A 14,287-nucleotide genomic window follows, 5' to 3' on the forward strand; every position below is an offset into this window, starting at 1 on the left:
ATACCTCTCAGAGTGAGTGGGATAAGTAACAATGAAGATTGATCTGGGAGAACAGAACTCAGATGAAATTAAGGACTGTCAGAAAATCAAAACAATATCCAGAGGCAAGAAGATCAGGTAAGAGATGAGTATACTGAGTGAGCTGCATTTACAGTGTTGGTGACACCATGCTGTTAAGCTAGCAGAACACTAAGCAGTCTTACTGTAATACCTTGGCTTGGTCCAGTGAGTTGAAATGGAAAAAAAAGTCTTTGGTTGTGACTGAAAATATTTTCAGTCAGTTCTGATTAACAGGGCCACTTTACAACAGATTGTTTTTTGGTATCAGACTTCCAGGTACTGAATTGGGATAGCTAGTGAATGGAATAGGCTAGTAACAAATATAACTTTGCCAAGTCTGAAAACTCCTAGTTACTGTTAAGTTGCACACAAACCCCAGGAATACTGAAGAGGTGGACTGAAGACACCAACAGAAACAAGTCTGTTCTTGGTGCTGAATTACAGAGGTCTCTAGTTTTTGAGGAATTTGATTGCCTCATAGAGTGGATTTTTTCATTTCACAAACACTGTTATTTCCTGTTCCATGTAACTTTTAATGTTGTATAATGTTAGTGTGTGTCTTATTTTTAAGAAGTCTCCTCAGACTGAGAGTTGCACTGATAGTGGAGCTGAAAATGAAGGCAGTTGTCACAGTGATCAGATGAGCAATGATTTTTCTAATGATGATGGAGTTGATGAAGGAATCTGCCTTGAAAGCAATAGTGCAGCAGAGAGGATCTCTAAAGCTGGCAGTGAAAAGGTAAGATAACACTGGCTGTTAGAGGGATGGGCAGGAGGCTGGGAGGGGGGACACAGCTGGACAGACTGACCTGCATTCACACCAGGATATTCCATGCCAGATTCCCTCTGGGCACCATCATGCTCTGCAGGAAACTGGGGGCTTTCCAAGGTTGCAGTTGTTCAGAGTCTGGCTGGGCATTGGTCTGCTGGGGGAAGGGGGTGGGGGTATACTGAGTAATGCCTTTGCATCACTGCACTATTAATTTTTTGTATGTTTCCTTTATCTATTAAACTGTCATTGTCTCCAACCACAAGTGTTCCCAGTTTTGCTCTTCTGATTTTCTCCACCATCCCACTTGAGAGGAGTAGTGACTGACTGGCTGGAGGGATGCTTTGTTCTTGGCTAGGGTCTACCCACCACAAATGTAAATGATAAAAATATAATTAATTCTGACATTGAAGGTGAGGTGAGAGGTTGGAAGTGTGTGAGTTTATTTGAATTTTCAAAAATTGACATTACAACAAAGGAAAAAATTCATCTGATTTGGAGGTCACCTGAGATACATAAGAGTCTTCCCAGCTTGACAGGCTGAGAGTTTCCAATAACTTGTTTTGCCCGCAGACCCTTAAACTGAAGACCTGTTTTGCCTTGTGAGCAGTGGTTTTACTTGTGGCCAGCTGTCAAAGGTCTGCCAGATTTAGCTGCAAAAGCATCTTGCAGAGTAGTAGGAGAAGATTGAGAAGTTTTGATCAATTTTATAGATGAAGCCAAGGGTCTAAATGTTAAATATTCCTTCAGTCATCTTAATATAAAGGAATAAAATAGCAAGTCAGTCCAGGATAGCTGCAGTCCTGCTGTGGGACATCAGGGTTGGTAGAGATTGCTGATGAACTTGGTTGAGTTTTCATGGAAAATGTGAAACTTGATGGTAATATCTACAATGTGTACTTAATGTATTGTTGTTCAGTGAACTCATCTGAAATTAGGCCACTAGCTTTCATTCAGTCTTGGTAGAAGGCTGTTTGGCTTCATCTGGTACTTTTGTAAAGTAACAGTTTTAAAGGCTGACTTGCATGTTAATCTTCTCATCTGGCCCTGTTTGTATTTACCTTGAACCATTTGAGAATGTGTTTTTGGTATATGTTCTGAATACTGTCAGTCTTAGTTGGAAATGTTGAAAAACTTAATTCTAGTCACTTGACTAGAACAAGACCAGAATATTTGATGTGTCTGTAATGCAAGTGGGATGTCCAAGTATTGGCCAGTTGTTTCATACCACTTGTTCTCAAGGCAAACAAGCTGTCAAGCCAAGCTTTTTGGTTTGGAGATCTTAATAATGGATGTGGGATATGCTGAGAACATACAGTGTTTCTTCTACATAGTCTAAAAATATCCTTGTAAGACTTGTGAATCAGTGTGGTTCAGTTTTATTTTTTAATTTATATGCAGCACTGAAGGCATGTGCTCAGTGCCCTCTATTTCTATCCATTTATCTATGGAAAAAAAAAATAGGGTGTATAACATCGAGTGTGGAGAGGGGTGATAGCAAGCAGACCTAAGATTTGTAGCTACAAACTGCTGAGTAAAGTTTAGCATAGCAGAGCTCTGGTTTTGTTCAGTGCCTATTGCATTAATTAATTTCTATTACACAAATCCACTCTTTGCATCCAACTATTTGCATACCTAGGTTTGTTTCCTTATTTTAAATTTTTTTAAAATTACCATTTGCTTAGCTTTTCTTCACTGGGTATGTTTCACACCTTTTTCTTCTCTCCACAGAGTTCTTTGCTGTATGAGCTCTTTTCTGTCATGGTTCATTCTGGAAGTGCTGCTGGTGGCCATTATTATGCCTGTATAAAATCTTTTAGTGATGATCAGTGGTACAGCTTTAATGATCAGCATGTTAGCAAGGTAAAAATAGTAATTTTCGTTATGTTTTCCACTCATAAATGGACCAATAAGTTTCTGTTTTGTGGTTTTCCACTTAGCTGCCCATAAAACCAGTTTCATTATGCATATTTCCAGTATTTCCTTGATTTTATCAACTCCTCCTAATGTTCTGCCATATGCATATGTTTCAATCATCAGCTTAACTGATTTCTAGGGGTTTGGAGAGTTTTTATTTATGTATCTATGTATTTTTGTGTGGTGGGGAAAGGAGTGTTTCTCCTTGGCAGTAATGGTGGGATGGTTCCTAAAGAAGCCTTCATTCATGTACAGACGAGGCTGTATTTCAAATTTTGTCTTCTGTACATTTGAAGAGCATTTCTTGCTTAGAGAAGTGTTTGTAGATCTGTTACAGTCCAGACTGTGCTCTTAAACCTGTCCAGCTGATGGAGGTGTTCCAGCTGTCATCCATAGGTACTGTTGCAATCAGGAAACCTGTGTCTCTTTCTCTAAGTTCCCACTTTAAAAACTAAAAAAGTATGTTTGCATTCATTGTAAAATGGAGAGCCAAATCACTCTGAAATTGTTTTTGGAAGTCAGCAAATAAGCAAAAATACTTTTATAATTGGAATTATTAATATAGTGTGTTGTATAATGCCATGTTTCCTTGTGAGAATAAATGCATCTCAATTAGTGCAAGTTTCTCAAATAATCATTACATTGATTTTCTGTTAGATAACTCAGGAAGATATTAAGAAAACCTATGGAGGATCTTCTGGAAGCAGAGGATATTATTCCAGTGCTTTTGCTAGGTTAGTATTACTGTAATGTTACTTTTCTTTCTGGTAATGATTTAGTGTAATGATATGAATGGCCAAGGTGCATATGCCTAACATATTACATAAAAATTATTAGCAGATGCTGCAGGTAGTTGTAAGAACTACCCTGACTGCTGTTTCAGATGATTAAAATAATGTGATATTTATTTTTTAAAATCGTTCCTGGTTAGTATATAACTTAGATATGATATAGCTCCTTACTGAAAGATAAAGAAACCAGAGCAGCTTCTGAAGCCAATATTGTCTCCTGAGTGATAAATTCACCTGTCTCTTCTCTTCCCCCAGCTCCACAAATGCTTACATGCTGATATACAGACTGAAAGATCCAACAAGAAATGCAAGTAAGTTCAACAGCTGTATTTGCAAAAGTTGTTTTCTGGGGTTTTTTTAACTTAAGTGTTGCATGCTGTGGTTTTGTTTGTTGTTATGAAACAATGTCATAAAGTACACTGACTTGCATGAAATGCATTATTTATTTTATCATAATATAGATGATACCTTGAGACTTTTATTTTCAACTAATTCACTTTCTGGAAGAGTATTTGCATTTATTGTAAAAATGGATTAAGTGCAGTCATCAGCTTTAGTGTATTTCTTTACTACAGAAAAGCTTCACTGGTACCAGAATCTTTTGCTACTATCGCTTTCTTGTGTTGCTGATAACATGAGCAAGGGGAATAAAAGGCTGACTTCAGTTTGATTTAAATAATATAAAAGAGAACAGGGCATGGTGTAGTGGGAAATATGTGTGGAAAAAGAGTGGGGTGAAAAGGCAAGAAAGATAACTCAAATATACCTGTAATGCCTAAAGGTGGAAATGTAATGCTTGCTATGGAAAAACTGTATTTTTAAAAAACTATTGCTTTGTTTTTACTGGCAGAGTTTCTTGAGGCACATGAATATCCAGAGCACATTAAACAATTGGTACAGAAAGAGAGAGAATTAGAAGAACAAGAGAAGAGGCAACGTGAAATTGAACGCAACACATGCAAGGTTAGAATTTCTGCTGGACTGAGTAGCAATACATTGCTAGTGGGAAATGTTTCTACAGTAAACAGTGATTTTTTTACTACAATACAAGGGCTCCTTTGTGATAAATGTTTGCACTAACAATTCTTTTAAACGAATTGCTCACCTGTTGGAAAGCTGTACATAGTGCAGGCATCTGTTAGAGGTATTCACCATTGAATTAATGTATTGCATGTGGATTTGAATTGGTATTAAAACCAAAACAACTTAGCACTTATTTTAAGCAAAATTACTTCCAAAGAATGTGTAATGCTGCACATTGTGTTTTGTACTGTTAAATCTTTTCGTATTGTGACCCTTGACTTTGTGCAGTGGTGTTTCTTAAACTAACTCTAAATAGTTACTTGGCAGAAAGAGCAGAACTTTTTCAAACCCTAGATTTAATGGCAAAGAAAATTGGATCTCAGTGCCTTACAAGCATGGCAGTCAGCTGCTCTATCTATGAATTAAGTGATTGTTTATAAGGAAGTTCTCTCATTGCAAAATGTGTAACTCTCTATGTGAAAAAGGAATTTCACATTCATTGTTCATATGTGCATTCGGCTTTGGAGCGTTTGCTCACTGCTTGTGGCTACAAGATGTTCTGGTTATAGAAGCTGTACCCTAGCTGGGAGAAAGATTCAGATGCACACAAATACCTCATGTGCCTTTGACATACTCTGTCTGCAGCTGTATAACCAGCTGAAAGGAAACCACCCCACAGCTGAAGCAGAGCTAAAGGTGTATTTCATATTAGATTGCTTGGATATGGTGTTTTCAACTTCAATGGAAAGATATTTGAAAATGCCTTCATGATAATTTTTCTTCCTTTTGTATTTCATAGATTAAATTATTCTGTATGCATCCTACAAAGCAAATAATGATGGAGAACAAATTGGAAGTTCATAAGGACAGAACGCTGAAGGAAGCTGTGGAAATAGCTTACAAGGTATGCCATGTGTAACAGGATATTTAAATTGTTTGTATTGATTTCTGCTTTGTGTCTTCAGATTTTTAATTTGTAATACTGTGGGAGTGTTTGAGAGGGCTTGGCTGTGGGGATTTTTTGAGGGGTTGGTTTTGGAGGCTGCTTCTTGGGAAGTTCTGTATGATGGGTTTTTTTGTTGTGTTTTTTTTAAAGGTGTTCTAGTTTGCCATTATTGACTAAGTTTTCTGCCAGTAGCCATAAGCTGATTGCTGATTGGAGTGATGCAGCCTGCCCTTGTAAAAGGCAGTATGATCTGGCATACCCTTATTTTAAAAACAGACAGTGAGAGTTGCTGTAAACTCACTATGGCCTCAGCAAATTGAAAGAATTCTGAACACTTTTATTGGCATTGCAGTAAAAACCTTGTATTAGATACATAATAACAGAGTTTTTGAGAATCTTCCTGGGTAGCTAATTTCAGTAACAGGAGTGAACACCAAGGCCTGTTGATCTCTGCCTTCCTCAAACAGGTGGGAGCTGAAGACATCAATTTTTGCTCACCTACTTGTACTCTTTGCTTCTTGCTGTGTATGTTTTTGGCTAGGAGAGCACCACCGAGGCACTTATATATTTGGAATGTGCTAACATCTTCTTGAGATGTACAGCTAGTGGATGTGACTCCCTCCGGCCTCTAAGATGCCATCTGGTAGAAGTGATAGGCAATGTATTCCTCTGAAAATACTTCTGGGAAATGTCTTCATGTGCCGCTGTACATGCTTTTCAAAATTCCCTCTCTTCTGCATTTTCATGCAGGCTTCTATTTGAATTTGGAAACACGTATATATATTGCATGTATATATGCATATATAACATGTATCTATATTGCAAAATATCTGTGATGTGTTTTCTAAAACCACAGTGGCTGTTGTGAATTCAAGGGGTTCCTGGATGTATGCACAGTGAGGTATCTCTAGCTTGCAGGTTCAGAACTAAACTCCCAGCTGAGCTGTTACTAATGTTTGGGGGGTTCTGTGTGTGCCCGTTGCAGTTGATGGATTTAGAAGAAGCTGTTCCCTTGAGCTGCTGCCGCCTTGTCAAATACGATGAGTTCCATGACTACCTGGAGCGCTCGTACGAAGGAGAAGAGGATACCCCAATGGGTTTGTTACTTGGAGGGGTCAAGTCAACCTACATGTTTGACTTACTGTTGGAAACAAGAAGGCCTGACCAAGTTTTCCAGTGCTATAAACCTGGTGGTAAGATATATAATTACAATATATGCTTTTAGTCTATCCTTATCTATATTGTGTGATGGCACAAGCACAGAGCTGTAAAACAGCTTCAATATAAGGTGTTGCAAGAAAAAGCCTAGATTTTACAGTCAATATTCAGAACTTCATAATGTGCTGTGCTGCTGACTTTGCTTCTAGTTGAAGCAGGTCTAAGGTATACTAAAATTTGTCAAACTGGAAGGTTTTTTCTCTTTTGGCATTAAATTTGATCAAAAAATGTAATTCTGAAATTGGACTGCTTTTTGAGTTCTTACTGTTTGTATTTAATGCAGCCCCTTACTTATTACCTCAGACAAGCATACATGTGTTTTCTTTGTTGAATTTTCTCTGTGTATATATGTGACTTTGTTTTCTTTTTTCTCCTTCCTGCAGAGGTCATGGTAAAGGTTCACGTAGTCGACCTGAAGACTGAATCTGTTGCTCCTCCAATAAGTGTGCGAGCTTATTTGAATCAAACGGTGTCAGAGTTTAAACAGCTAATTTCAAAGGTAATTTACAGTCCTTACGGACTTTTGTTACAGAGTTTTCATTCATTGTGACTGTGGAGTGTGTCATAATTTCCATACCTCAAATGAGAACCTGCACCTTTTGCAGATCATGCTGTGAGTCCTGTCCAACAGGGTTCAGTTAGGTGCTACAGCTGAGTTTGTCCACTCAGCTGCTCACTCCTGCTGAAAGCAGCAGGCTGCTCCTTGCTTCCATGCAGAGTTAGTACCTTTAACAACCTCACTGAGAGTCCAGCTGGTGACACAACTAAGGAACTGTTACCACACAACTGAACCTAAGTGTAACTTCCCCATAGCTTTAGTATTTGACACCTAACATCCAAAGCTGTCCACATCCTTCATACAATCCTTTTCTTCCCAGTAGCCCCGTGTTACCAAGATGCAAATTGATTTTTACATGGTTTGAAACTAAGGGACATTACTGCTTCCATTGCATTGGAAGACAGAGATTGCATCTGCACATTTCTATGTAAAATAATTCAGTAGTTGGTGTAAGTTCATAATATTTGTTGTAAAATATGATTCCAGGAATTTGAGTTCAGTCTAAGAATTAAGTGAATATTGTACAAAACCTGTTGTTCAAGAATATTTTTAATTTTCAGTTGGTTCATACGTTAAAGATAAGACCATTGTCATAAATTATTTTCCAGTTCTCTGCAAAGCCAGGCCATTTTATGCTTCTGACCTTTTGGAAAAACTGACACTTGCTACATATTAAAGGGTAGAGGAAAGGCACTGGGACTGAACAGGTTTGGGAGGTTCCCCCCCGTGTTCTCTGTTGCAATTTCAAAGTTGATGAACAAACCTGCTCCTTTCCCAGTGAATAATCCCAGAAATGAAGCAGCTTTTTCAGTTTTGAAGGTATATGTGATGCCCATGTTCTCTCCCTGTCCATGTCCTGGTTTAGGCCACACACCTGCCTGCTGAAACCATGCGGGTGGTGCTGGAGCGCTGCTACAACGACCTGCGGCTGCTGAGCGTCTCCAGCAAAACACTGAAAGCTGAAGGCTTCTTTAGAAGCAACAAGGTACATGCTCTGGTTTTTGATTTGTTCATTCCTTGTGTTTGTGGTTACCTGTTGTGTTACAAAAGGCATGGACGTACACACGGAATTGATAATGGATAACTGGATTTTGCTCTGTAGTGTGTGCGTTTCTGTGCCTGGTACAGTGGTGCTGGTGAATACTCTAGGCTATGTATGAAACCAAGTGTACATAGGAGAGAGTGGACTGAGAATCAGACAAGTGGCTGTTCCTCTGGGCCAGATGATGCTGAGCCTTGTGAAGAAGACTGTTAAAAGTCAAGCATTCTTAGGGAGCAAAGATTGATATATTGCTATGAAATCTGCTGTTGGATGTGTTTGCTAAAAACACCTGAACAACTGTACCAGCTCTTAGTATTATTAAACTTATTAAAAAACAAATATCAAAACTAAAAGCAAGCTTTTGGTGGGTTTCTATCTTAAATTCAGTAGTTTTCACTGTAAAGATTCCCCCTGGGCAATTTACATGATTTTTAAAAAAAAAGACTTTTAATAAATATTTCCAGTAATAATTGTATAATGCATTCAGAAGAGTAACTTAGCACTCAAATAACTTTAACATTTTAAATGCATACATTGCCCTTTTTTACTGCAGTAGAAATAGCCCATCTTTTAGCACATTTTGCACATCCTCTGTCTCTAATGTTGAAGCTTAATGTTAAATCATCTTGATGAAGAAAGATTAAGGAAGGCTTTGATGGCTCACAGCTGAGCAGAACAGTGGCACTGAGTTGCTGTTCAGTTACTTAGAGGCCTTTCTCAATCGATGTTCTACAACATGGAGCCCTTTGACAAAGGGAAGAGAGACTTTTTTTTTTTTTAATTTGCACTATTGTTGAACATGTCTACATTTAAAACTTCTTATGACACTGTACTAGAAAGTAAAGACACAGTCTGCTGCAGTGGTGGGTCTCATTGCTGCCATAACATGCTATTGCACAGGTGAAGGGTGCACGTGGAGTGATCCATGAATCCACTTCTGGATGTGTTTCCTGCAGCTCATCAGTCTGCTTACAGTTCACTCCAGTCTTAAACATGGTTATGAAAACAAGGAAAAGTGAAATCATTATTATACTGCAGATTCCTTGGTCTGTCTTTTTCTAAGCATGTATTTTAACATTTTGATAAAAGGTGATGTTTCATTGGTGGCATTATTTCTAATGTGTGCTCAACCCTGTGTTTGCTGTTGTTGCATTTCTTTAGAATAACACTGCATGGTACAACACTTCTTTCCTGTTCAGGTGTTCATTGAAAGCTCAGAGTCCTTGGATCGCCATGTGACATACACAGACTCTCAGCTGTGGAAGCTTCTGGATCGCCATGCAAACACCATCAGACTGTACGTTTCATTGCCAGAGCAAGCTCCTGGCTCTCAGCTCAGACGGGCGCTTTATCAGAAGTCTGCTGGGGCTGCAGGCAACTTGGAGGAACCTTGTGAAAGAGTAAAAGGACCTGTAGGTAATATGAAATCTGTAGAGGCAATTTTGGAAGAAAGCACTGAAAAACTTAAAAGCTTGTCCCTGCAGCAACAGCAGCAGCAGGAGGGAGATAATGGAGACAGCAGCAAAAGCACAGAAGCCAGTGATTTTGAAAACATTGAGTCACCTTTAAATGAAATAGACTCTTCAGCGTCAGCAGAAAACAGAGAACTTGACAACCAAATTCAGATTTCTGATGCAGAGAATCTGCAGTCCGAGGAGCGGTCGGACTCGGATGTCAATAACGACAGGAGTACGAGTTCAGTGGACAGTGACATCCTCAGCTCCAGCCACAGCAGTGACACTCTGTGCAACGTGGACAATGCCCCCCTGCCCCTGGCTAACGGGCTGGATTCCCACAGCATCACCAGCAGCAGGCGATCAAAGGCCAATCAGGGCAAGAAGGAAACCTGGGACACAGCAGAAGAGGATTCTGGAACAGACAGTGAATATGATGAAAGTGGCAAGAGCAGAGGAGAAGCACAGTATATGTACTTTAAATCAGAACCCTACACTGCAGAGGAGGGTTCAGGAGAAGGGCAAAAATGTATGTATTCTTTTTTAAGTGTCTTAAAATAATTCTGTGGGTTTTACTACTTAATTCATATGCTGTGTTAAAGAAGTCTAATGGCAGTATTGAAAAACTTGATTATAATGTCAAATTAAAGCTAATTGAAGTGCAGACAGGATGTGATGTTCAGCAAAAATCTATTTTGATCTTATTATTAGTGATTACATATTTGAAAAGTGTCTTGCTCTTTTGTTTCTAAGAAAATTAACCTCTGCTTAAGTGTATTGATGGTGTTCCTGAAGAGCAAGCTGAGTTGTCTTCTAGTGAAAGGAACTTAGTTGCATCTGCTGCTGCTGATTCACCTGTTTCAGAATGCACTTATTTAATGTGGTTAAAACAGCATATTTCTGTTACCATTTAGACTAACAAACCTGAAAAGCCTTAGTCATTTGACTGTAAAGAAAATTCAAATATACTCGATATTGACAATTTAATTCACTAACTGAAATACAGTTGTGAGTATGTATGTGAGTATGTGAGTAATATACAGTGTACCCAGAAATACTGGGTACTGTGAGGCATATGGCTGACATGAAAGTGTCCAAACAAGTTCAGTATAAGAGCCTAAGTGGTATATAATTGCCATAAAAAATAAATAATTTCAACAACACTCTCTACCTGCATGTACTTTATAACTAACAAATTAATAATAAAAGAATAATAGTATGTAAGATAAATATTTTCAAAGGCAAAGACTTTCATTTCAATCCAGAAATCTCATGGTAATAATAATAGATAAAGAAGAGTTTCTCACAGAGAAATTGATTTGCATCTACTAAAGCTTTGATAAAATGACTCCTTTAGCTTGGAATAGTCTTTCTTTAGGGCTAATTCTGAACTGCTTTCATTTTTCCCTGTTTTGTTTTGGTTGGTCTAGTTGGATTCAGGAATTACTTGTTTGCAGTAATTTTGATGTTATCATAGTACACATAAACGATTATCCTGAAGGGAAAGCTTTCTTTTATTTTTAGTATAGTTCAAAAAATTTATTTGTTCACTTCAATATTCTGAATATTTTATTCTGAATATTGAAATTCAGATAATAAAATAAATAAATAAATAAATAAAATAATATAAAAATAAATAAAATATAATAAATTCTGAATAATTTATTCTAGAGTGTTGTGAAGTTACATAATGATGATATAGTTTGTAGTGTAGTACAAATTGCATGTATTAAGAAACACAATTTCTAAAGGTAAGCTATTCCCTTTACGTTCCAGAATTTAATGTTACTACAACATTAAATGTTTCCTTAATTACAACATTATTCCATGAAAAAGTCCCTTAATCTGGATTTGAGCTTGTCTTGTGATAGCCTGTGGCCTTCCAGAACACAGAATTTACCTTTTTAATGCTGAAAGCCAGGAAGGAATATAGAAGAGGTTGGGTGGCCTGTGCCCAGCCAGTTCTAGCACCAAAGCAGTTCCCTGTCCTTTGAGGCAGAGAAAGCTGTAGGAGGATTTAGCAGTTGCTCCATGGAATTCTGTTTGTTTTCTTTCTGAAGAGACAAGGTACTGCTTTGCTGAATGCAAACCAGGGCACTTTGGAACTGCTGTGTCCTCCAGAAATATCTGCCCATAACCACTTAAAATATAGAAAAGTTTTTAAAGGTTATGATAACATCTTTAGATAAAGTGTAAATGTAGCCAGTAACCACAATTCAGGCTTTTCAGTACACTTTTGCTGCAAGTGCTAACTCTGAATATATGGAAATTGTATGTGAGAGTGCTTTTTTTTGGTAGCAAGGTGTTTCATACCGTTTTTATCTTTATTTTTGCTTAGGGCTGATGGTGCATGTTGATAAAAGAATTACACTGTCTGCCTTCAAGCAACACTTGGAGCCTTTTGTTGGAGTTCCATCTTCTCACTTCAAAGTCTTTAGAGTCTATGCCAGCAATCAAGAGTTTGAGAGTGTTCGACTGAATGAGACCCTTTCATCATTTTCTGATGACAATAAGGTTATTTAGAAGTTATTTTGAATCATTGAAAGTAGATTGGTACAATATAGATAAAGTTAATTTGCAACAGGTGAAATAATTCTTTTGGTCTTGGTAGCATGTTACAAAACACAATTCTGATTTTGATACCAGTTCTAACAGATATTCCTTTTGCACTCTAGATAACTATTAGACTTGGAAGAGCCCTTAAGAAGGGTGAATACAGAGTTAAAGTCTATCAACTCTTGGTAAATGAGCCTGAGGTAAGGCATTGAATGTTTCAAGGCTGATTCATGAAAATATTGGTGTGTGCCTGGACCAAGGTTTTGCTTTGAAATCTTGGAAAAAAATGAAACTCCTTTTCTTCATATTTCTCCTCAAGGGATATAGAAAGGATTTAGAGAGGAAGTTAGAGATTATTTCTGTTCCAAGTAAGCAGTTGGAATGTGATTTACACTGTCTCTCAAGTGTCCCTATTTCTGTAGTGTAAATGGAGGACAAGTGAATTGTTTCTTTGTTTCCCTTAAATGTGTGACAGTCATGTAGCATTCTCTCCAAAGAAGAAACTGTGTTTGCTTGTGGCTGTGGTTTTCAGTGATGCTGAACTGATCTAATTCATCCCATTCATGTACTGCATAGTGCTTGTTAGGAGGGTTATCTGGGTAATGGTCCCCTCTGCATAAGGCAAGTCTGAAACAAAAGTGCCTCTCTTGCAGTAAAGCAGCTCGTAAGCTTGTTACATCTTCTGGGACATGAAAAATACAGAAGTGGTTATATAGACTGTGGACTGGATAGATTGCAGTCTTTAGAAGTTGACTTTGTATGCACTTCAGTTTTACTTTTTGGACAAAACTGCAGAAGATGTATTGATAATGGATAAGAGACTAAGCTGAGCTGCTAAATTAGCGAATAAGATAAATTTAAAAGCAACTTCCACAGATGGAGCTGTGTCTGATCATGAAAGCCAAGACAGTGGCTTTTTTATGATGATGTGGCTTATTTAATTTGAAAGCTCCTTTGCCATTGTGTGGGATGTGAATGTAATGGTAGCACAGCACAGGCAGCCAGAGGGCTGGAGTGCCCTGCCAAAGGGCTGCTGCTACACTAATTAGTTACATCCCATATTAGTGAATTCATTGCCTACCTTGTTAACGAGAAACCTGCTGATCTTTTTGCCAAGTGGATGGGACTGGTCACAAGGCATAAACAGTGGTACACAAGGCATAAACAGTTTTCTGTTCGAAAGAATTCTGTCTTTATCTCTTTTTATTTATGTTCACAGCCATGCAAGTTTCTTCTAGATGCAGTTTTTGCTAAAGGAATGACTGTCCGACAGTCCAAAGAGGAGCTGCTTCCTCAGCTTCGAGAACAATGTGGCCTAGACTTGACAATTGACAGGTAAACCTGATGAAATATCATTTAAAAATGTGTTTGGGGATTTCTTTCCTCTTGTGGAGAAAGAAAATAATGAAAGAAGCAGAAATAAATTGCTGTGGTCTTTGAATCAGTTTGTGAATACAAACACTAATTCAGCAATTCTTGACTTTCATCTCACGCAGAATGAATTCTGTAGGGGATAATATTTACATAGAATTGCCTGTGTGCAACAAGTCTGCTGCTTTAGATCTCTCTAATGATGATTTCCTTCAGAAAGGGGAACATTAAGTAAATCAGTTCTTAAAAGAGCCACCTGCTCTCTATATGCAAGGCTGGCATAGATCACTGCAGCAAACTGCTTGTGCAGCATCATCATGTGTGTGTACAGCACTGATCTGGGCTGTCTGCCCTTTACCATAATTGGGTAATCCCTAATTAGGAAATGGTTTTCTTCCTTTAAATCCCTACATATTTCCTGCATTGAACAAGTGCAATACAGACTTGTTTCCCTTGTGTTTATGAATGATTCAGCACTAAGCCAGCAGTGATGCCCTGCTGTCAGGACTTTTTCTGAACATTAAACTTGGTCCTGTTAAACTTCAGCAAGCCTTGAATCAATGAGTTGTAGTATTTCAGTT

At 38.0% G+C, this 14,287-nt stretch overlaps 1 protein-coding gene across 2 annotated transcripts in view; it reads left to right on the forward strand.

Annotated features, from left to right (window-relative positions):
* Positions 1-14,287, forward strand: part of USP47 (ubiquitin specific peptidase 47) — a 49,795-nt gene that overhangs the window by 29,747 nt on the left and 5,761 nt on the right. For both annotated transcript variants that reach the window (XM_066551812.1, XM_066551813.1), the window contains exons 11-23: positions 632-799; positions 2,561-2,692; positions 3,404-3,480; positions 3,793-3,848; positions 4,388-4,500; positions 5,360-5,464; positions 6,492-6,699; positions 7,108-7,223; positions 8,149-8,268; positions 9,525-10,308; positions 12,118-12,293; positions 12,455-12,535; positions 13,555-13,670. In XM_066551812.1, the coding sequence (XP_066407909.1) occupies positions 632-799; positions 2,561-2,692; positions 3,404-3,480; positions 3,793-3,848; positions 4,388-4,500; positions 5,360-5,464; positions 6,492-6,699; positions 7,108-7,223; positions 8,149-8,268; positions 9,525-10,308; positions 12,118-12,293; positions 12,455-12,535; positions 13,555-13,670 (2,252 nt within the window). The remainder of the gene's footprint in view (positions 1-631; positions 800-2,560; positions 2,693-3,403; positions 3,481-3,792; positions 3,849-4,387; positions 4,501-5,359; positions 5,465-6,491; positions 6,700-7,107; positions 7,224-8,148; positions 8,269-9,524; positions 10,309-12,117; positions 12,294-12,454; positions 12,536-13,554; positions 13,671-14,287) is intronic.

Source organism: Molothrus aeneus, chromosome 6, assembly GCF_037042795.1.
Source record: "Molothrus aeneus isolate 106 chromosome 6, BPBGC_Maene_1.0, whole genome shotgun sequence".
NCBI classification, from domain to species: Eukaryota; Metazoa; Chordata; class Aves; order Passeriformes; family Icteridae; genus Molothrus; species Molothrus aeneus.